Here is a 23,830-nt window from a genome sequence, read left to right as displayed (position 1 = left end):
AGGGGCTTGACTTCTAAGACAAGGGAGAAAGTGGTGAGATGGAAAAGTGACTAGGGCATGAAGGAAGACATGCTGGAGGAGGTGGCATGAGTACGCATGGTTAGTGTTTATCCTGGCAACTGGGCACATGCCATGAGGAGTGATCTACCTTCAGCATGGGCTCAGTGGATCACCTGTGGCTGACAGGCTGACTCTACATATCACCTCCAAATGAGTCCAAATGCAAAATTCATCTTGCCAGCTCCTAGTCTTTCCAAGGAGGATGGATGGAGGTTCGTGACATTGTATAGGAGACAGTGATCAAGACCATCCCCAAGAAAAAGAAATGCAAAAAGGTGAAATGGTTGTCTGAGGAGCCCTTGCAAATAGCTGAGAAAAGAAGAGATGCGAAAAGGAAAAATATACTCATTTGAATGCAGATGATTCTAATCCAAATAATAGCAAGGAGAGATAAGGAGGCCTTCCTCAGTGGTCAGTGCAAAGAAATGAGGAAAACAATAGAATGGGAAAATCTATAGAGATCTCTTCAAGAAAATTAGAGATACCAAGGGAACATTTCATGCAAAGATGGGCTCAATAAAGGACAGAAATGGTATGGACCCAGCAGAAGCAGAAGATATTAAGAAGAGGTGGCAAGAATACACAGAAGAACTATACAAAAATGATCTTCATGACCTAGATAACCACGATGGTGTGATCACTCACCTAGAGCCAGACATCCTGGAATATGAAGTCAACTGGACTTTAGGAAGCATCACTACCTACAAAGCTAGTGGCGGTGATGGAATTCCAGTTGAGCTATTTCAAATCCTGAAAGATGATGCTGTGAAAGTGCTGCACTCAATATGTCAGCAATCTGGAACACTCAGCAGTGGCACAGGACTGGGAAAGGTCACTTTTCATTCCAATCCCAAAGAAAGGCAATGCCAAAGAATGTTGAAACTACCGCACAACTGAACTCATCTCACACGCTAGCAAAGTAACACTCAAAATTCTCCAAGCCAGGCTTCAACAGTATGTCAACTGTGAACTTCCAGATGTTCAAGCTGGATTTAGAAAAGGCAGGGGGACATTGCCAACATCCTCTGGATCATCGAAAAAGCAAGAGAGTTCCAGAAAAACATCTATCTGCTTTATTGATTACACCAAAGCCTTTGACTGTGTGAATCACCCACAAACTGTGGAATATTCTTCAAGAGATGGGAATACCAGACCACCTGACCTGCCTCCTGAGAAATCTGTATGCAGGTCAAGAAGCAACAGTTAGAACTGGACATGGAACAACAGACTGGTTCCAAATTGGGAAAGGAGTAGGTCATGGCTGTATATTGTCACCCTGTTTATTTAACTAATATGCAGAATACATCATACAAAATGCTGGGCTGGATGAAGCACAAGCTGGAATCCAGATTGCTGGAAGAAATATCAATAACCTCAGATATGCAGATGACACCACCCTTATGGAAGGAAGTGAAGAAGAACTAAAGAGCCTCTTGATGAAAGTCAAAGAGGAGAGTGAAAAAGTTGGCTTATAGCTCAACATTCAGAAAACTAAGATCATGGCATCCAGTCCCATCATTTCATGGCAAATAGATGGAGAAACAGTGGAAACAGTGACAGATTTTATTTTCTTGGGCTCCAAAATCACTGCAGATGGTGACTGCAGCTATGAAATTAAAAGACACTTGCTCCTTGGAAGAAAAGCTATGACCAACCTAGACAATGTATTAAAAAGCAGAGACATTACTTTGCTTACAAAGGTCCACCTAGTCAAAGCTATAGTTTTTCCAGTAGTCATGTATGGATGTGAGAGTTGGACTATAAAGAAAGCTGAGCGCTGAAGAATTGATGCTTTTGAACTGTGGTGTTGGAGAAGATTCTTGAGAGTGCCTTGGACTGCAAGGAGATCAAACCAGTCCATCCTAAAGGAAATCAGTCCTGAATATTCATTGGAAGGACTGATGCTGAAGCTGAAGCTCCAATACTTTGGCCATCTGATTTGAAGAATGACTCATTCAGTTCTGAGTGGAAAAGACCTTGATGCTGGGAAAGATTGAAGGCAAGAGGAGAAGGGATCGACAGAGGATGAGATGGTGGCATCGCCGACTCGTTGGACATGAGTTTGAGTGAGCTCCTGAAGTTGGTGATGGACAGGGAAGCCTGGTGTGCTGCAGTCCATGGGGTTGCAAAGAGTTGGACACGACTGAGCGACTGAACTGAACTGAGTCTTTCCAAACTTTGGGAGCAGGGGTTAGAAAGCACAGCCTGAACTAAAGGAACTAGCGATTCAGGCTCTGGAACTGAGAAATGTGAAGGGCGATTATTTCCCCAGCTCCTTTCTGTGGCTCCCCACCCCACTCCTCCTCTAGTGAGGCTCTGATTACCTCTGTGGCTTCTGTGGCCTCTGTGACCCAACCCCCGCCTGCCTGTCCAGAGTCTCCTGGGGTCTCTTCACCCCAACTTCCTCTGTCCCCTTCATCTCCACCTCTGCCTATTATATCCTCCCTTGCCCCTTTGCTCTTGCTGACATTTTGTCCTCTGCTTCCACTTCAAGCATGACTCCCTTTGGGAGGCGCTTACCTGGTGCAGAGTAAACTCTATGTCAGTATCTGTTAAATGAATGAATAAATGATTGAATGTTTAGGAGGGCCCCAGGCCTTCTTAAGGAAACAATAGACTTTTGGCATCTGTGCAAAGTGGCAGGTAGACTTCGCCTCCCTCCCACCTGACATGCCTCACCTCGTGGCAGGAGTGGCCGGGAGAGAGGAAGCAGAGGCAGTGCTGGGGTGAATGACTGGACAGGTGGCTCTTTCCCGCTCAGTCTGTGTCTGGGTCACAGGACAGTCTGCACACTCTCCCAGGCTCAGCCCACGGTGCTGTGGCCGACTTTCAGAAGGCCAGAGCAGGACGTGGTGAGCCTTCTTTCTGGAAGACTTGGTGAGGCTGCCTGTGCTGCAGAATTAGTGGTGTCCTGGGCTCTGGGCCTCCGAGGACCCTGAGTGTGTGCACTTGATTTGGCATGTGTCCTGAGCCTTAACTCTGTGCCAGGCCCTCCTTGGTGACCACACAGTGACCTTGCCCACAGGAGCCCTCAGCTGAGCCACCCTCTCTCAGCTTCCTCAGTGGAGGCGAAGCTCTGGCTTTCCAGAGCTCTGAGCTGTGCACAGAGCCCCAGCCTGTGAAGCCCTTGGGAGAGGACAGGAGGGCAGCCTGGCTGCCAGGGAGTGACCTCCTCCAGAGGCCGAGGTGGGGGCATGTCTGGTGGGGCAGCCCAGTTGGGAGGGAAGAGGTGGGCTCAGCAGGGCGAGGCCTTGGCAGGAGTGGTCAGGAGCTGGCAGACAGGAAGGAGCCTTTATTAGGAGTTTGGAGCCTGGCAGGGAGGACAGGGGCTAGTGAGTTTATGTGGAATTGGTGGGCAGGGAGACGTCTCCTAAAGGTGGACGTGGTTACTCTGATGGGAAGAGACTCCTCAGTGGGAGCACTGGGGAACTCAGGCCAAGGTCATGCTTTGGCAAGAGTGCCTGGGGTCAGGATGACTTGCCAGAGCAACAGCTGAGGAGAAGCCAGCTGAGCCTTCTTCCCCCGTGTATGTATGTGTGTGTACACCTGTGCACACAAGGGCCACTTGATGAATGCCAGCCAGTGGAAAACACTGCTGGGCAGACACGTCTGAGCCAGGAGCTCCCACATACTGCTAGTCTTGGTGCCCTTGTGGGATAATCCCCCAGGGTTAGGCCATGATGGAAGAGGGGACTCTGAGGATGATGTCCCGTGGGCAGGAGTAAGGACCTGTCTCATGGAAGGCCAGTGTCACAGGCTTCTGGAGGAGGGCCTCAGGCTGCAGACTGGAAGACCTGAGTCAGAGATCCCGCTAAGGAGCCCTCATGCTGGTGTGTCTGGTCTTTCAGTCTATAGCCCAGCTTAGGTATCCTCTTGGGCCAGAATTGATCTGGGATCCATTTTCTCAGGGGTGTACTGAGCCACCTCTGCAGAGCCTTCCAGTAGAGGTTGCTGGGGCGCTCTGAGCTCTCTGCCTACACAGGGAATTCTAAAAGGCCAGCACTCATGTCAACACCCAAAGCTAGTGTCTTTGTTAAAATGTCAGAGCCTGTATTGTAGTTGCCCCCAGATAAGACATCTGGGGGAACACTAACGTCGGGCAGTATCTCAGGGACACAGTATCCCACTGCTTCAAGCTCCTTGGTTTGGCTTCCTTCTGCACATGGGTGGGGCTTTGACCTGATGAATGAAGTTTAGGGCAGCAGCGGGCTGGTGGGGCAGGGGTGGAAGGGGGATTGGGGAGCCTCCTGTAAGGGCACCTGCCAGGGAGAAATCTGACACACGCTGGTTCCCCCTAGGGCTTCCCAGTGGCGTAAGCAGAGGCCTCTCCTCTGGGCTTGGCTACCAGCAGTGTTTCTGGGTGGCCCTGAATGAGCAACTTGGTTCCAGAGGGCCTTGGGGAATGATGGCCCTGGAGGCCATTCCTCACTGAAATTTTTCACCCACCTTATTTTCTCTTGTTTTGAATGGTTCAGACCCAAAGCTCACAAAATATATTTCAACCCATTTAATTTTTAATTGATAGTTTGTAACATTTTCTTTGAAATGTAGGCATCATCACAGATCCCAGGGACTGTGATAGTGTGAAGAGCTAACAATACAGAACCCATAGAGATTTAATCCCGTACTTTCTTTGTAATTTACATTTCTGAATAGGCAATACATTTAAAGTTCTATAACAAAGCAAACAAAACAATCATGCTATGAAAAGTCTCCTTCCCCTTTGCCTCCATTTGTTTAGTTTCTACCTCCCTAAATGGGTACCACTCTAAATATTTCTCATGTTGCCTTCCATATGGCTCCGTATGAGAAACACACACACACACACACACACACACACACACACACACACATCAGTTCAGTTCAGTCCAGTCGCTCAGTTGTGTCCTACTCTTTGCAACCCCATTGACTGCAGCACGTTAGGCCTCCCTGACCATCACCAACTCTCAGAGCTTGCTCAAACTCATGTCCATCAAGTCAGTGATACCATCCAACCATCTCATCCTCTGTTGTCCCCTTCTTCTCCTGCCTTCTATCTTTCTCAGCATCAGGGTCTTTTCCAATGAGTCAGTTCTTCACATTAAGTGGCCAAAGTATTGGAGCTTCAGCTTCAGCATCAGTCCTTCCAATGAATATTCAGGACTGATTTCCTTTAGGACAGACTGGTTTGAACTCCTTGCAGTCCAATGGACTCTCAAGAGTCTTCTCCAACACCACAGTTCAAAAGCATCAATTCTTCGGCGCTCAGCTTCCTTTATAGTCCAACTCTCACATCCATATGTGACTACTGGAAAAACCGTAGCTTTGACTAGACAGACCTTTGTTGGGAAAGTAATGTCTCTGCTTTTAAATATGCTGTCTAGGTTGGTCATAACTTTTCTTCCAAGGAACAAGCATCTTTTAATTTCATGGCTGCAGTCACCATCTGCAGTGATTTCGGAGCCCAAGAAAATAAAGTCTGTCACTGTTTCCATTGTTTCTCCATCTATTTGCCATGAAGTGATGGAACCATGGTTCCACCACCATGATCTTAGTTTTCTGAATGTTGGATTTTAAGCCAGCTTTTTCACTCTCCTCTTTCACTTTCCTCAAGAGGCTTTTTAGCACTTCACTTCCTGCCATAAGGGTGGTGACATCTGCATATTTGAGGTTATTGATATTTCTCCCGGCAATCTTGATTCCAGTTTGTGCTTCATGCAGCTCGGCATTTCACATGATGTATTCTGCATATAAGTTAAAGTTAAATATATAAATATATATATACACATACAAACACAGACAGTCATATATATATACACACACATACATACACACACAATGCATGTAAAGTCTTATTTTCTTCCTTTTTTACACAAAAGATTCTGTGCTGAATCTTATTTATTTATTTTTCATTTAATGATGTATCTTGAAAATCTTTCTGTATCACTTCACAGAGGAAGTCCTCTTTCCTTTTTGCTGCTGCACAGAATTCTACTGTGTGAGCATGCTATGACTTATTTAACCAGTTCCTAAAACAAATTCTTGGGTTGTTTCCCGTCTTTTGCTACTAGGACTTTGTATATGTATCTCTTCCTATATGTGTAAGTCTAACTGTAAAATAAATTCCCAGAGGTGCAATTGCTCTATCAAAGAGAACTTGCATTTGTGATCTTGATTTTGTTGTTCGGTCACTGAGTTGTGTCTGACTGTTTGCGACTTCATGGACTGCAGCATGCCAGGCTTCCCTGTCCTTCACCGTCTCCTGGAGTTTGCTCAGATTCCTGTCCATTGAGTTGGTGATGCTATCTAACCATAAGCTATGAGCCATGCTGTGCTAGGCTCAGGATGGGTCAGGATGGGTCATAGTGGAGTGTTCTGACAAAATGTGGACCACTGGAGGAGGGAATGGCAAAGCACTCCAGTATTCCTGTCACGAGAGCCCCACGGGATCTTGATAGATTTTATCAAATTGTCCACCATGGGTGTGTGACGAGTAGACTCCCATCAGAACTGTGTGAGAGCATGTGTTTCCCTACGGCCTTCCTAACACTGTGTTTTATTGGCTGGTCACATGATATGATGCCAAATGTCCCAGGTAAGGGCCCCAGCTCTGGGACAAAACTGATCCAAGGGAACCTTCAGTGCAGGAGAGGCAGTGGTGCCTGGTGATTAAGCCTCTGAGTCAACCTGAGTTCCAATCCTCAGGCAAATCAGTTTACTTTTTTAGGTCTCAATTTTCTCATCTGCAAAATGGGGGAAATAATACCATCTGCATTGGTTTTATTGTGAGGATTAACTGCAATGATGCATGCTTCACACAGGGCCTGGCGTGTGGCTGTGGGAAGCTGGCTCTGGCCTAACCAGTTGGGTGACCTTGGCAAAGAACCCCTCCCCATCTGAGCTCCTGTGTCCTCTCTCATCAGGGAAGGAGGTGGGCTTGTGTGTCTCCCAGACCCTCTTCCCAATCCAGGGTCTGGCCTGTCTTGCCCAGCAGCTTGTGGGACCCACACTCACCCCTCCTCTCTCATACTCATCAAAGGTATTCAGGAGTCTCCTGTGCCGAACGGCCACTCACTGCCAGGCAGAGATTTCCTCCGGAAGCAGATGCGGGGAGACCTGTTCACGCAACAGCAGCTGGAGGTGCTGGACCGCGTGTTTGAGAGGCAGCACTACTCGGACATCTTCACCACCGCAGAGCCCATCAAGCCCGAGCAGGTATGACCCCGACTTGCTGCCTCCAACATCCGCCACCCGTATGCAGGCCTAGGTGACGCACTCAAAGGCATCTGGCGGGGTGTGGGTGAGAGTGCCAGGTTTTACTCAGAGCCATACCTGGCCAGTGGCGGCCTCCAGGATGTCTGGAGGACGCATCTGGGGCTCTTGCGATTGCTGGCCCCGATGCCTGGTCTCTTGGGCCCAGCGGGGGTGTTCTGTGTCTGGTTGCTCTGCCATTGCTGAGTGGTGCTGTGCTTACCTGGGGCTCTTCACACAGGGTGGTGTAATGATCTCCTGAGCCACTTGAGGTGGTCTTGGGTCATTATCCTGTGAGTCAGGATGCAGGTGGAAATACGTAAGCATCGTATGGCCATAAACCCGGTGATGATGGCACTGGCGTGTCCCCCACCATCAGCCCTCTTGTCACATTGCCCTGTCATGCTTTTAGAATTGAATCCAAGAGTCTGGAGATGAAGAAGTGTTTCACTGGACAGACTCACAGCTGCGTCATTTGCAAGAGAGGGAAGAAAGCAGGATGATCCCTTGCTAGCATCCGCCTGCTCTAACCTGGGCTGAGAAGCAGTCACTGCCTGTGGCTGCAGAGAACGGAGGGACCAGAAAGGCTCTGCCCAGGGAGAGGCTCTCGGGACCTGGATAAGGTTTCCCCTGAGTACCAGATTCGATTCAGGCGACTGTTTCCTGGTGCCCCGTATGTGACAAGCCCTGGGCTGGAGACCTCACAGGCACAGGTGGCTCAGACTTGACTCCTGCGTGCTGAGAGCTCCCATCCGCTGGGTGAGATGCAGGGGCCTGAGAGTAGTGACTTCCCCGGCACTTGCTGGCTGGTCCTGGTGGTGAAGACTAACCTGCTGAGCTTCCTCTGCAGGCTAATGAGAGGATGGCTGCTGAAGTTTTCCCAAAGAGTTGCCCCAAACAGTGTAGGCTGCAGGACAGGCTGCCGTGGAGAGAGGAGGTGCCGGAGGGGACCTTGGACGGGGAGGGGTGAGCAAGGCTCCAGGGACCACCATACTGTGACAGTCTGGCTGTCTTTGTGTGGTTCCTAGGAGGGCACTCACAGACCATCTAGCTACTTTGTTTTCAGATGGGGAAACTGGGGCCTAGTGAGGCGAAGAGGCTTGGCCTAAGGTCACCCAACAAGTCTGGGCTTCCCTGGTGGTTCAGATGGTAAAGAATCTGCCTGCAGTTGCAGAAGACCTGAGTTCAATCCGAGGGTGGAGAAGTTTCCCTGGAGGAGAGAATGAATACCCACTCCAGTATTCTTGCCAGGAGAATTCCGTGGACAGAGGAGCCTGCCCATGGGGTCGCAAAGAGTCAGACATGACTGAGCGACTTTCATTCATGCACTCACTCACCCAACAAGTTATGTATTCACTTAACAAACACTGATGAGTGTTTATTATATGCAAGGCACAGAGCCAGTCACTAGGTACATAAGTGAACAAGACAGGCTTGGACCTGCCCTCAGGGAGACTGCAGATGTGTGGAAGAATCACAATAAAGAAGGATTACTCAGAGGGTCACGGATGACAGATGTGCTAGGCACTGATGAGGAGACGTCTGAGGTTCTCTAAAGGCAGAAAGCAGGTGCTGATCCAACCTGGAGGCCACAGTGGCTTCCGCTGAGCCCTGAAGGGACCTGGTTGGGAGAACTGACTGGCAGAGGGAGTAAGAGTATAAAGACCCTGAGGCCAGAGGAAGTGTGGCAGGAGTGAGGAAGGAAAGAAAGTGTGGCTGGGCTTCAGGGAGGGGCTAGGGGAAGGTAGGAGAGGCTGGATAGCCGGGCCTGGTCTCATAGACGGTGCTCAGCGTTTCCGTCTTTCTCCTGCAGTTGAGTGACACCTCCTCCAGGAATCACACGGTCATAGGTGCAGGTCAGAGCTAGTCTCACACACTCTAGGCCCTGGGCTCTAGGGAGAAGTGTCTGTTTCCATCACAGGCAGCCTGTCCCACTGCTCAGAGCCCTTCAGAGAGATGGCTGAAGCTGCATTCCATCTGACTCCATAAGGAGAAAGCAAAGGGACTCAGCTTGGAACCTTCCTTGGAGGAAGCCCACATTTCTCTCCAGAATCTGGGAGAAAAGTTATCTTGTAACCTTTGACAATATTACGAAATTTTAGAGCCAGTAGGGCTCTAAAAAGAAGCAAGCTATCAATCTCCTCATTTCTTAGAGGCCCACAGAAAGGATAGGGTTTGTCTGACCTCTGCACAAAATCTCTGGCATTTCTACTAAGCTCTTACTTACTTAATTCAGACATTAGGTGTCAGGGATCATGTTTCCCTCTGTGTTTCATGTGATTCTCATGGAAACACAGAATCTAATCCTAGTTCATTCAGCTTGGAATGCCCTAGAAGCCCAGGCAGACTATAGGGCTTCATGCTTTGGAGGAGTCCATCCATGTATCCATTTACTCACTTGCTCAGACGCTCATTTGCTCATTTATCCAGCATATATCTTACATGGTAGCTGTGACCCTGGCACAGTGCTGGGCACCCAGAGGCAGGAGGGCGGGATGAATCAGACGTCAGCTCAGCCCCCAGCCTCACAGGGGCAATGTGATGTGGATTCAGAACCTGCAAGGCGAGGGAGAAAGTTCTGTGGACCCTGATGAACAGAGACGTTGCCTCCGCAGGGGGCACAGGGAGGAAGGATGTTAGGGAGGAAGTGACACCAGGGGACAGGTCAACAGGGCTGTGTGGAGATGCGCCTTGAAGGAGAAACCCTGTTCCTAGCAGTCTGGCCTTGCAGTGTCCTTCATAATGGCACGGACACACTGCGGGCCTGACTCTGATTGTGTGGGCTCTGAGGCAGGGCCTGCCTGCGGGATAATGACTAACTCAGTGCTTTCTGGTTAATCTGCTTCACCTTCCCGTAATGGGCCGTAATGAGGAGAGATAGGAGGTGAGACCACGGGGCTGCGGGTATGCACACAGGCACTGGACTATGAATGACGTACCCTCGCTCTGCACTCCCAGTCACTCTGGATAAATGTTGGCTGAGCAAGGGGCCACAGGCTGGGAAGGGACGCGTGTCAAGGGTACAGGTTTCTCATACCTGCGGGCAGCCTGGCCTCGTGAGCCCCAGTGGTCAGGAGGGGGTCCAGAGCTCTGGCCACCAAGACCAGCCCCTCTTCCAAATGTGAGCTGATCTGGTCTCCAGGGTCTAGTGGCAGCTCGCGGGGGAAGATGAACATTTACTGGCCTTGGAGTTGGGAGTGTCTGACTCCAGTCCAGCCTCTGTCCAGCTGGGCAAGTCACTTTTACTGCAGACCTCAGTTTCTGTACCTGGGACAGTAGAGAGTGTGATTTTGACATCAACCTAGCACAGCCCAGCAGTAGTGGCAGTGATCTTCCTGTCTATGCATGATCCTCTACAGTTTCAAGAGATCTTTCACATCCATCCTCTCATCCGACTCTCCATGTAAATGCCTGCTACACAGGCTGGGCAAGATTTGTGAGCCCATTTTACAGGCTGGAACATTTGTTTTCAGACCATTCACCCCCTTTTCAGGCTTCTGGGATTTGTCGAGGCTGCAGAGCTGGACTCTGACCTCAAGATCTTTTGTCTACCTTGGACAAGACAGATATATGGGCCTCCGTGTCCCCAAACAGTTCTAGGAGCCAGTTTTCTGATTTTCTGGTTTTCAGAACTGGCCTTTTGCAGCCAGAGTCCGCTGGTCATTCTTAGAACCCTCAGACTCTTGCCAGAGGCTTGGGTGGTCAAATCCTCCTTAATCTCCCTGCCTCCAACTGCTATGGGAAGAGCATACTTCTTCAGGGCCAGGATGGGGTCCTGCCTGTCACTTCCACAAGCTCAGAGTCCACCCTCACCTGGCTGCTCTTCCTGCCAAGATCTGTCCTGGGTGGAAGCATCCATGCTTCTTCCTTTTATATAGGAACTTAGTAAAACCTTGTCCCTGGGTAGAATGGGTTAATGTATACACACTCCTAGGACAATGAAACACTTCCTTTTCAAAATGGTTATTGAAAAAGCAATTCTGTTTTTCCTTCATGTGGAGTGAGTAAAAATCACCTTGGAGGAGAAGAGAAAAAAAAAAAAAGAAGCGCGGTCGGGTGGTATGTGCGTGTGTGTGTGTGTTTTGAACAGTGGAATGTGTTTCAGTAAAACTCACGTTGACGCTGTCATGGGTGCCACGCTGCTGGCGGGAGCTGGTCCCTCCTCCGGCCACGGCAGGAAGGCCACCCCCCGAGCACAGCCTGCCGTATTTACTCTCGGCAGACTATTAACCAACACTAGGCTATTAATCTGGCTTTTGAGCCTTCACTAAAGCCCATAAAAGCTCACAGTTGTCAAATGGAGTTCATTTTAATTTCCTTTCAATCACAGTAAATTATTCAGGTGATAAATCAGCTGGAGCAGCCTCCTGGCTGTAATAGAAACCCTAATTCCTGGCTAATTATCCAGCCCATTGCTGCCAACAGATCAATACGGGCGCAAAATGGAACGGGCCCAGGGCCCTCCCTCCCATTGGGCCAGAGACAGGAAGACAGCTGGGGAAGGGGGATGTGCTGCTGACCTCCCAGGAAGTTCAAAGGTTGCAGGGGGTTAAACTGGGAGAAGTCCTGTCCCTTGCTAACAGAGAAGCCACCAGGAATGCCTCCTGCTCCCATCAGCTGCTTTGGCCTCTGCTCAGTGGCATTTCTCCAGGCTGGTGGGCCTGGGGCTGAGTGTTGCCTGCTTTTATGGGCATCCTCTTCCTGGGAAGGGGTTGGTTTTGTGTTTCTGAGCAGGAGTGGGCTGGGTCATCAGCTGGGTCATCTCCCTAAGTCAGGAAAAGAGCTGGGGACTGTGAGGAAATGATGAGGTGGCAGACATGTTTTCTTTCTTCAGGGAATTCCGGGAGGAGAGCAGGTAGGGAGAGAAGCGGGACAGGAGACAGGTGTGCCAGGCTTAGAATGGGGAAAGGCTTCCTGGAGGAGGTGTCTTTCATGCTGTGCCTTGAGGGATGGGCAGAATGCAGCTCTGTGGAGAAGGTAGAGTAGGTTGAAGAGGGCATTCTAGGCAGAAGGAGCAGTACGGATGAAGGCGTAGAGGGTGGAAGTACAGCAGGGAACTGCAGGCCAGGCTAAGTGGTTGGAATATGGGCTGAGTGAAAGAAAGTCAGAGACACCAGGGCTGGAGAAGCAGGATGTACACCCCAAAGGGCTGGCAGGTGGCAGTGAGGAGGCCTGGCTTTGCTTTGGAGACAGTGGGTCCCAAAGAGCCCGGAGTCTGAGGCTTGGGCTAGTCTGCTCTCCTGGAAGCAAACTTCCGTGGAGCTCCTGAATCTTGCCCTGGTCCTGCTGCACTGGTGGCTTTCTCTTCCTGAAGCTCATCCTTATATAATAGCCCTTGTGGTTTCCCACTGCTCAAAATCTAAATCCCAGCTTTTTATCTTCATCCCGGCCCTTCACCATCCCCATGGCCCTCTGCTTGCCTGCACAATGCTCTGCTGGAGCCAGGCCTGACCCCTCACTGCTCCACATGGGTTGGGCTCCCCATATGCGAGGGGGCCATGGACGATGGCTGGTGTGTGTGTGTGTGTGTGTGTGAATGTATGCCCAAGTGTGGGAACCCCAGGGATGGCTCTGAGCTTGGAGTGAGGCAGGGACTTCAGTTATTATTCTTTCTTGGTGCTGTTATTCTCTAAACTCCTGCTCACAGTTTCCCTGGATGGAACATTCTTTCAGTCTGTTTCTAAATCTATGCTGTTCAGGCCCAGCAGGAGTCCTGCCTGCCCTGGGAGCCCTTCACTGACCCACTTAGTCCAGGCTGTCTTGCCTCTTGTTTGAGCTCATAAATGTACCGGGTTCTAATCATTACTGTTAATAATTGTTGTATTCATTGCTTACCAGGGACCTGGCTCTAGTCTGAGGAGAATTCTCCCAGCCCCATCTCATTACAAAGTCACAAAACTCCTATTATCCCCATTGTGCAGACAGGATGGCTGAGGCTTGGTGAGATCAGTTCAGTGACTTAGCCACAGGGACACAGTAAGTGTGGAGCCAAGTTGGAAGCCAGGTCCAGAGTTCACACTGGTAGCCACTGGATTCCCCACAGTTAAACACAATCAGGCTGCCCATGGACTCTTCCAGGCAGGCAGTGTCCTAGAGACACAGCCGGGGGGTCCAATCTACTCACCCTGGAGCTCTGCAGGAATCAGGAAGTGCTGGGGCTGCCGGCGAACCAACATGGTCTCTGGAGGCCTGAGCCGAAGTTGGGGCAGTGACTGTCCCCCTCTGCTCTGAACTAGCTGTGCTCCTCTCACTTTGCACTGCAGGGCTGTGCTCAGGGCCAGGCTCCTCCACTGCAGACAGAATAGAATTTATTCAGAAGACAAGGCTGAAAGTCATTCCTCGAACCAGGATTGAAAGAGACACGTGTACCCCAGTGTTCATTGAAGCACTGTTTACAATAGCTAGGACATGGAAGCAACCTAGATGTCCATCTGCAGACAGACGGATGGATGAGGAAGTTGTGGTACATATACACAATGGAATATTACCCAGATATAAAAAAGAACGCATTTGAGTCAGTTCTAATGAGGTGGATGAAACTGGAGCCTGTTTTACAGAGTGAAGTAAGTCAGAAAGAAAGAAAAACACCAATATAGTATATTAACACATATATATGGAATTTAGAAAGATGATAGTGACAACCCTATATGCAAGACAGCAAAAGAGACACAGATGTAAAGAACAGACTTTTGAACTCTGTGGGAGAAGGGAGGGTGGGATGATTTGAGAGAACTGCATTGAAACATGTATATTACTGTATGTAAAATAGATGGCCAGTCCAAGTTTGGTGCATGAAACAGGGCACTCAAAGCCAATGCACTGGGACAACCCAGAGGGATGGGATGGGGAGGGAGGTGGGAGGTGGGTTTGGGACAGGGGGACACGTGTACACCCGTGGCTGATTCATGTCAGTATATGGCAAAAACCACCACAATATTGTAAAGTAATTGACCTCCAATTAAAATAAATAAATTAATTTAAAAAAAAGAAAGCCTTTCCTTGAAGGGATGACTGGAGAAATTGGGACTGTTTGGTCTAAAGAAGGGAAGATTTAGGGGTGTGAGTGGGGAAGGAGACAGGCTTAAGAGAACTTTCTAATAGCCCAAGCTTTCTCATAGTGGAGTGGGCCTCCTTGTGAAGTAGTGAGCATCCCATCACTGGAGGCATAAAAGGAGAATCATATATTCTGTATTAGAAGTTTAAGAATCCACCGAGGACTTGATCAGTTAAAAGTCAGGGTCCTTCCAACTTGAGAGAATGATTCTAGCGTAAGAAGAGTGAGATGGTCTGATGGGAAGAGGGGAAGGGACAGGAGAGGCAACAGAAGGAGACCTTTCATGCTGCAGCGTGGCAGGGACACTGAGGGCAGTTCCCTCAGGGTCCTCACTAGGGTAGGCAGAGAGGCCTGAGTCACAGGGGCTGTGACTCAGAGCCGCAAAGGACTGGAGACTGCAAGGTCTTGGGAGACCATTGATGAGCCCAGCTCCTCCAGTGCATAGAACAGGGCTGGGGTTCCTGGTGAGACACCAGGACCAGGCATCTAGACACCAGGGGCTGCTGCTGTCCTCACCGCCCGCAAGCAGCGCCCAGCGTCCTCTGCCCAGAGGTTCAGGGCCAGACCCCGAGGAGGTAGGCAGTGGAGAGGATGATTAAACAGACCTGTATCCTGCCCACAGGGGCCACCACCTGCAGGGGGTCTGGCAGAGTGTGAGGCATAATTGAAGATAAAGGAATTGCTCGCTAAAAAATCCCAACCACCTCTCACACAGCACTTGCTCACATCAACTATGAGACAGAGTATATACAGTATAGTCTTCATTTGGCAGATGAACAATTAAGTAACATGCCCCAAGTGATGTAGCTGGCAAGAAGCCACATTGTCCAATCTCTGCTTTTTGTGGGTGTAGACTGTCTTCTGAAGTCAACCCCCTGACCTCTGCAAGTGTAGATAGCTCCTGAATGCTCGACTGATTTCATTCAGCAAATATTTATGCAGCACCTGTTCTGTGCCAAGTACTGTGCTAAGTTCTGGGGTCCCAGCAGCCACAAAGACAGTTATGGTCCCCAGAATTTACCAATAGCAATGGAGAAACAGATTTTAACAAAATAATTATGCCAGCAAAAGCAGTGTACTATTACCAATAATTACAGAGGGTGACGAGCATGGAGAACAGACAGATTAGGGTGTGCTGAGAGGAAAGAGTGGGACCTCATTGAGATGGGAGGTCAGGAATGTCTGTCTGAGAATTGCACCTTTGAGCTCAAGGTAGGGAAGGGTGGTGGGAATAGTGTCTCAGGCAGAGGGAACAGCCCCATGAAGGTCTGAGGCTGGGAAGACTTTGGGCTTTCATGGTGGCCTGCTCTTAGACCAGTCACTTCTCTCTGGGTCATGGTTTCTGCCTTTGGGGTGGGAGGTTAGACTGACTCATCCTGAGATCTATTCTAGCTCTAACATTCTGTAAGAGATCAAACAAATTGGGAATTCATCTCTTATTTTTATTTTGACTTGTTTACATTTTTTTTCTTCCTGTCTGTTCTGCTCTTTTAAATGACAGGCAAATTCTGTGTGTGTGGGGTTTAAAGATTATAAGTGAATTGTCAAAGAGCTGCCAGTGCCTCGCTGGGTTGCTCTTTCATTCATTTATTCATTCTTTCATCCAAGAAATTTTTACAGATGTGCCACGTTAGTGACATTGACCGCCTGCACTGTGCTGTGTGGCATAGAGTAACGGCAGTAGATGCAACCTCAGTTCTCTGATGGGTTGAGAATAGTTGTCATTCAGTTTGCTCAGCTTTATTTCTTGTTGCAAATATGGGCGTGATGACACTTTTTAAAGCATCAGCAGAAGTCAGATGGCAATAGAAAATATCTTCAAATGTTAAGAGATAATAACAATTGACCTGTCTTCAGATAAATGATCATTTAATAGTGAAGGAACACATTTTCAGACAAAAAGAGAGTTTACCGCTAATACACTCTTGGTGAGCTGCTAAACAATGTACTTCAGTAACAAGGATATGAGAGACTTCTGGTTTGGGCTCTGATGTATAAAGAGCCTGGGAGTCACCACTCCCATATTTGCAACAAGAAATAAAGCTGAGCAAACTGAATGACAACGACTATTCTCTCCCCATCAGAGAATTAAGGTTGTAGGGCAAGCAGCTACTGCAAAATTTGGAAAGACAATACAGAGAGTTACAGCTGAGATCTACCAGATTAACATAAAACCTCATGCTAAAGGCCTATTTACCTCAGTTTCTGTACTCAGTACTGTTGCGTCCAGCTTTCAACAAAAAGTTAGGCAAGAAAAAAAAAAAAAAAAAAAAACGGACTGAAGAGATAAAGAAAGCATCAGAACCAGACTCAGCCATTAGAGTTTAGAATTTGACAGATGGCACAGGTTTTAGAATCATTAGATAGGGATTTAAAAAAAATATTTCTTTGGTTGCGTCAGGTCTTAATTGCATCACGCAGGATCTTTTGTTGAGGTGCACAGGCTCAGTTGTTGCAGTGTGTGGGCTTAATTGTTTTGTGGCATGTGAGATCTTAGTTCCCCAACCAGGGGTTAAACCCACATACCCTGCATTGCAAGCTGGATTCTTAACCCCTGGGCCACCAGGAAAGTCCCTAGAAAGGGAATTTAAAATAACTATGATTGATATGTTAAGGGATTTACTGGAAAAATGATACAGCATGAAAGAATATGTTGGCAATGTAAACAGAAAGATGGAAACTCTAAGAAACAATTGAAAAGAAATGCTAGAAAAATTTTAAAAAATACAGTGACAAAAATAAAGAAGACCTTTGATGGGTGCATCCATAGATTGGACATAGTCAAGTAAGGCATCAGTAAACTTGAAGATGTGTCAATAGAAACTTCTCAAACTGAAATGTAAAATAAAAAAGAATGAAAGAGCAAAGGCACAAACCAAAAACTAGAATAGAACATGATACAAGAATTTGGGGACAATTTTCGAGAGGAATAACATATGCATAATTGGAATACCAGAGGGAGAAGAGAAAATGAAGAAGTATTTGAAGTGTTAGTTGCTCAGTCATGTCCGACTCTTTTTGTGACCCCATGGACTGTAGCCTACCAGGTTCCTCTGTCCATGGAATTCTCCAGGCAAGAATACTGGAGTGGGTAGCTATTCCCTTCTCTAGGGGATCTTCCTAACTGAGGGATTGAAGCTGGGTCTCCTGCATTGCAGGTGAATTTTTTACCATCTGAACTCACCAACCTAGAATTGTACCCCCCAAATGAAGGAAAAATGAGGAAAAGTAGTAATGGCCAAGAATTTTCAAATATTAATGTCAGATAATCAAACCACAGATGTGGGAAATTCAGAAAATGTCAAGCAGTAGGTGAAAATACCGCAATATCTAGACCTGCACATATCATATTCAAACATCAGAAAACATAAGATGAAGAAAAACCTTGAAAGAAGCCAGAGGGACAAAAACCACCTTACTTAAAGAGGAACAAGGAAAAGAATCAGAGTGGATTTCATGTCAGAAACCATGCAAACAGTAAGAGAGTGGAATGAAATATTTTAAGTACTGAAACGAAAACCTACCAACCTAGAACTCTATACCTTGGGAAATTGTCCGCCCAAAGTAAAGGAAAAATGAAGATTTTCTGTCAAACAAAAATGGAGTGAATTCATGACCAGCAGACCTGTCTTGCCAGAAATGTTAAAAAAAAATAATTCTTTAGAGAGAAAGAAAATAATATAGGTCAGAAACTCAGATCTGCAAAAAAAAAAAGAAAAAAAAGAGGGGTGTCAGAGAAGGAATAAATGAAGATAAAAATTCTTTGATTTTTCTTAGTTTTAATTGCTCTAAAAGGAAATTGCTTAAAGCAAAAATATCACAATGTATCTGTATGATTATAACATATGGATGAGTGAAATGAATGGCAGTCAGGTCACGAGGGACAGAAAGAATTGGGAGTTGGGAATGCTCTGTTAGAAGGGACTTTACTACAATTTAAGAAGCACAATGTTATTTGAAGGTTAATTTAGATTAGTTGTATATTGAAAATTCTAGGGCAATGACCAAAACTATCTTTTTGACTTAAAAATGTTTTAAAAATTGTGATGAAAACACATAATACAAAAATTACCCTCTTAACCATATTTAAGTATATAGTTCAGTAGTGCTAAGCAGACAAAATGGACTCATATGACATATTTAATTAAACCCAGAAAAGGAAGAAGAAAATCAGGGAAAAAAAGAAATAAAAAGCAAGTTCAATAATTAGAAAACAATTACAAACGTGGTAGATATTAATCCAATTATATCAATAATTGCTTTCAATATTAATGGTCTAAGAAACCCATTAAAAGAAAGGAACTGTCAGAGTACATTAAAAATAGTTCACAAGACCCAACTATTAATATATATTGCCTATGAGAAGGATCTGAAATACAGAAAGAAGGAATAAGATTTAAGTCCCAATTAAGAAGTAATGATAAATAATGGATATACAAAGGATTATTTAAATAACTATTGACTGTAAGCGTCAGCTTCCCTGGTGGCTCAGTGGTAAAGAAAATGCCTGCCAATGCAGAGAACACAGGTTCAATCCCTGGGTCGGGAAAACCCCCTGGAGAAGGAAATGGCTACCCACTCCAATATTCTTACCTGCAAAATCCCATAGACAGAAGAGCCTGGCAGGCTATGGTCCTTGGGGTTGCAAAAGAGTCGGTCACAACTTAGTGACTAAACAACAACAATAAAAATAATGGCTGGTTTGGGGGATTTAAAAACAAAGTGAAAAAAGAAAATAATAATATATAAGGTTGGGAGTAGGCTACTCTGAGTTGAAAATTCTAAGACCCTTGTATTACTCAGCTGGAGGACAAATATATTAAACTGTGAATCTGGTTATGTCAGGGATGCAGGTAAGCAAATTAAAGGTCATCATTAAAGGCCTAACAATGGAATGTATAACTTCCAAACCAGAGGAGGCAAGGAGATATATAAAGTATCAGTGAGTCCAAGAGAAAACAGAGGAGAGGAAGGAAAAAGCAAAGAAGGTTGGACCATTACAAATACAAAATTAGATAGTAGATGGTAGAAATAAATAAAAATATTTGAGCAGTCCCAATAAATATAAATAGATTGAATTTGCTAGATAATACAGAGGATCTGAAAAATAACTAAAACTCAGAAATATGCTGCTTATAGGAATAACCTAAAACAAAATGGTACTGGAAGGCTGCAAGTAAGGAGCTAGGAAAACTAAGTAAAATATGATAGAGTACTATCCCTCTCAGATGAAATTAAAGCCCAATGTATCCTTAAAGACAAAGAGGACCATTACTCAATGATAAGAAAATTCACAGGAAAATATAAAAATCCTGAACCTGTATATTCTAAGCAATAGAATCTCAAAACATATAAAGCAAAAAGTATCGATGAACAAACGGAAAAATCCTATAATATTTTCTGGAGACTTTACCATACCCCTCTTATTAATGGATAGATCAAATTGACAAAAAACTAGTAGAGACATTTGTAAGTTTTGCACAACATAATTAACAAGTTAGATCAAATAGATGAATGGAAACCAACAATTTGAGAGTATACATGCTTTTCAAACACCCACAAAGAGCACACAGAAATGGACTGTGTGCTGCTTGTGAAAACGAATGTCAGCAATACCCCAAATCCACATCATAGACCATGTGCTTTGATTGCAGTGCACTGAAATTACAAATTAATAGTCCAAAGCAAATTATGGTTTCCAGTCTTCTGTAGTTTTAAAGGTAAAAATCAAAAGCAATTTTCTGGAAAAAAAAAAAATCCCTGGGTCAGAAAAGAAATCCTAATGGAAATTACAAAATATTAGACTTGAACAACCAAAAACAAAAACACAGCACTGCGTATAAAAACTTGCACAATAAAGCTGAAGGGGTATTTAGAGGGAAATGGATAACTTTAAATGCATTAATTTAATATAGACGGTAAAAGAGTAATGGGTTAAATGTAAACATTCAATTCAAGAAGTTAGAAAAGGTGCCAGAGATCAGATTCAATTTGGTAAAACAGAAGTAACACATGTATGTTGCAAAAAGATTCAAGCAACACAGAATCATGCCAAATAGAAATGAAAGATCCTCTTCCTATTTGTTGCCTAATATGTCTCAGAGTGCCAGTGTTAGCTAATGAAAGAAGAGTTTCTGGGCCTGTATGTATGCGTGTAACAGTTATAGCGATAGCTGCTGCTGCTGCTACTGCTACTAAATCACTTCAGTCATGTCCGACTCTGTGGGACCCCATAGACAGCAGCCCACCAGGCTTCCCCGTCCCTGGGATTCTCCAGGCAAGAACACTGGAGTGGGTTGCCATTTCCTTCTCCAACGCATGAAAGTGAAAAGTCAAAGTGAAGTCTTTGACTATAGCGATAGCAGGAGTGGGCATACCTCAGTGTAGGGATGGTTCAGTGGTTTCATAAATAATAACTTCATAGTTATAAAAGTAAGATTTCAGAAAACCAAGCAAGGGGTCATGAAGATTAACAAAGCACTTGTGAGAAAGATCTAAGGGTTTTAGTTGTCTGTGAACCTAGTCATGTGGCTGCCAGTGAATGTAAACTATTCTGTGTTGGTCAGGCCACATCTGTAACATGGGGTTGCAGGTAAGTGCCTCCCCTTAAGAACGATGTTGACTAACTGGAAGATGACCAGAGGAGGTGAACAGGTTGCAGAAGGGATTACACCTCTAACATTGCTAAGCACTTAGTGTGTGCCAGGAATCTGTGCTGAACTCTTTGTGAAGCTCTTTACTTGATGCTCTATGGAGTAAGTGGTGTGAAATTATTCCCATTTTACAGATGAGGAAACTGAGTGGAGAGAGGACAACTTGTCTGAAGATCCATAAGTAGAAACATTTAGAGCCAGATCTTGAAGCCAGCCAATCAGAGTTCAGGGCCTGTGCCTCGAACCACCATTTATCCAACTTACACCACCACCAAACCTGTCTTGTGAGGCACTTGTGGAAGAACTGGAACTTGCCTGGAAAAGGGAAAACTCACTGGATACACTGGAGAAGGCAATGGCAACCCACTCCAGTACTCTTGCCTGGAAAATCTCATGGACGGGGGAGCCTGGTGGGCTGCAGTCCATGGGGTCGCAAAGAGTCGGACACGACTGAGTGACTTCATTTCACTCACTTCATTCATTTCATACATTATCACTGGAGAAGGAAATGGCAACCCACTCCAGTATTCTTGCCTGGGGAATCCCATGGATGGAGTGGCCTGGCGGGCCATGGTCCATGGGGTCGCAGAGAGTTGGACACGACTGAAATGACTGAGCATGCTCTGGATACACAAGAGTAGAATCAGATCTCAGAGGGGCTCCCATGGAGGAGAAGCAGACACATTTGTGGCTCCAGTCGGCAGACCTGGGACCTAGTGGGAATTAGAGAGAGGCAGCTTTCAACCCAGTCAAAAGATACTTTCCAAACAGGCAGAACTGCACACATGTGGATTGGCTCTGGGTTTCCTGTCACTGGGAGTGTCTGGCCTAGGCAGTGTGGCCTCTTGGGAAGAAGGCTGAGGGAAGTCTTCAAGCTTTCGAGGAGAGGGGTTTGAAAGAAATGACCACTAGGGTCTCTGCCAGTTCTGAGCTTTGGCACCCTGTGATAGATGGGGTTGTCTTTTCTCTCTTCTCTTTTGGAAAAAGAAGATGGATTTATTGACCCTTTCCTGGTGTCTTGGCTGTGAAACAATGAATTTATTGAAGACTATCACATAGACCAACTGAGTGTCATTGCCTTTAAAAGGATATGGACAATTCCAGGGGCTTCCCTGTGACTCAGACAGTAAAGAATCTGCCTGCAATGGAGACGGCCCCAGGTTCGATCTCTGGGTTGGCAAGATCCCCTGCAGGAGGCATGGCAACCCACTCCAGTATTCATGCTTGGGAAATCCCATGGACAGAGGATACAGTCCATTGGGTCGCAAAGACTCCAACGTGACTGAGCAACTAACACTTTCACTTCCCAGGGGCACTAGTGGTAAAGAACCTGCCTGCTGATGTAGGAGATATATGAGATGCAGGTTCGATCCCTGGATCAGGAAACTGCCCTGGAGGAGGGCATGGCAACCCACTCTGGTATTCTTGCCTGGAAAATCCCATGGACAGAGGAGCCTGGTGGGCTATGGTTCGTAGGGTCACAAAGAGTCGGACATGACTGAAGTGACTAAGCACGCTTGGACAATTCCAGGGTTGGGGTAAGGGAATTGGTGATGGGATAATTGTTTTTGGCCACCAAAAGGGCAGATAACTGCATCCACCTGTTGTAATTTCTACAGGTTTCTGACAAGAGCTGGCTCATCAGCATGAGGATGTGAAAGGAAGATGATGAGAGGCTGTACTCAGCAGCAGCTTAGGGGGTGAGGTCTTGGAGGCAGACTGGTTCTAAATGACAGGATAAGGTCCTTCCTGTGGCCATCCATGGAGCTGGGCAGGGGGATGGAGAGCAAGACCAATAGAGTCAGAGAGGATGCTCAATGAGGTCAAGGGCAGGTGAAGATGACAGTGGGAAGGCCCCAAGAAGGACCTCACAGCCCATTATGTTACTTTTGAGCCTGGGGAGATGGGGTCATGTGTGATGGCAGGTTTACCTCCAGGACCTGTGTGATTCTTTCTTTATTCCTGGACCTGAGCTTGCTGGGTGCTATCACTTAGACAGACATGAGCTTTTCTTCCTTTGTGTGCAAAGTTACTGGTTAAACTCACTTGACTTTACCACTGCTTTAACCTCAGTTTTCTCATATCATGGGATAATAATAGTTCTTGTGTCATTTGGGCTGTACAGATTAAACAAGATGAACATAGAAAAGGGTTCAGCAGAGCATCCAGTTCATAAGAGATACTAGATTAATGTTACTTCTATGACTGTTGTTGTTATTATTGGAGCGTTCGTCACAGCTGAGATTCCACAGAGTAGAGAAGCAGGGCCATGGTGGGAAAGAAGCCAGGCTGGATAGATAGGAGGGGGCTGTGAGAGGAGGCACAGAGCGGGAAATGTCGGGCGGGAGGGGTGACAGACAGACCAGACACAGAGGCAGAACGTCTGGCTTAGGACTTGCTGGGAACTTTCTCCTCCCCAGGCATTCCCTGCTTTTGCCGTTTGCCCAGCTACAGATTACACAGGCAAATGAGCTTAGGCTTTGAGGGGAAAATCCTATTAATGTAATCAAAATAACAATTTGTATCACTTTTAGAACTTCTGCCTGAGGAGCTGAGAAATCTCCATAACAAATTAATAATTCTAGGGTTGTGTTAGAAGAACCTTCCCTTAGAAACAAGCAAATTCATATTTCCCTTTTGGTACCACAGAGGACAGGAATTCTCCAGAATCCTAGATCAGATTTGAAGGGTGAACAGGATATTCCAACCCAGACTGGGATACTTCTGAGCTTGCGAATGTCCCTCCTGACAGGAGGACTGGGACAGCTGCTGCCTGCGACCATGCTCTTGGGGGCGCCTGCCACGCCCCGTTGTGCTAAGCCTGTCTGGAGGC

At 46.5% G+C, this 23,830-nt stretch overlaps 1 protein-coding gene across 1 annotated transcript in view; it reads left to right on the top strand.

Annotated features, from left to right (window-relative positions):
* PAX5 (paired box 5) overlaps positions 1-23,830 on the top strand; it is a 178,871-nt gene that overhangs the window by 51,256 nt on the left and 103,785 nt on the right. Inside the window, exon 8 of the mRNA XM_027550213.1 lies at positions 7,079-7,254. Within this exon, the coding sequence (XP_027406014.1) occupies positions 7,079-7,254 (176 nt within the window). The remainder of the gene's footprint in view (positions 1-7,078; positions 7,255-23,830) is intronic.

The sequence above is a fragment of the Bos indicus x Bos taurus genome, chromosome 8 (genome assembly GCF_003369695.1).
Source record: "Bos indicus x Bos taurus breed Angus x Brahman F1 hybrid chromosome 8, Bos_hybrid_MaternalHap_v2.0, whole genome shotgun sequence".
Classification (NCBI taxonomy): domain Eukaryota; kingdom Metazoa; phylum Chordata; class Mammalia; order Artiodactyla; family Bovidae; genus Bos; species Bos indicus x Bos taurus.
Note: the sequence above shows the minus strand (reverse complement) of the source record. Positions and strands in the feature narration are given on the sequence as shown.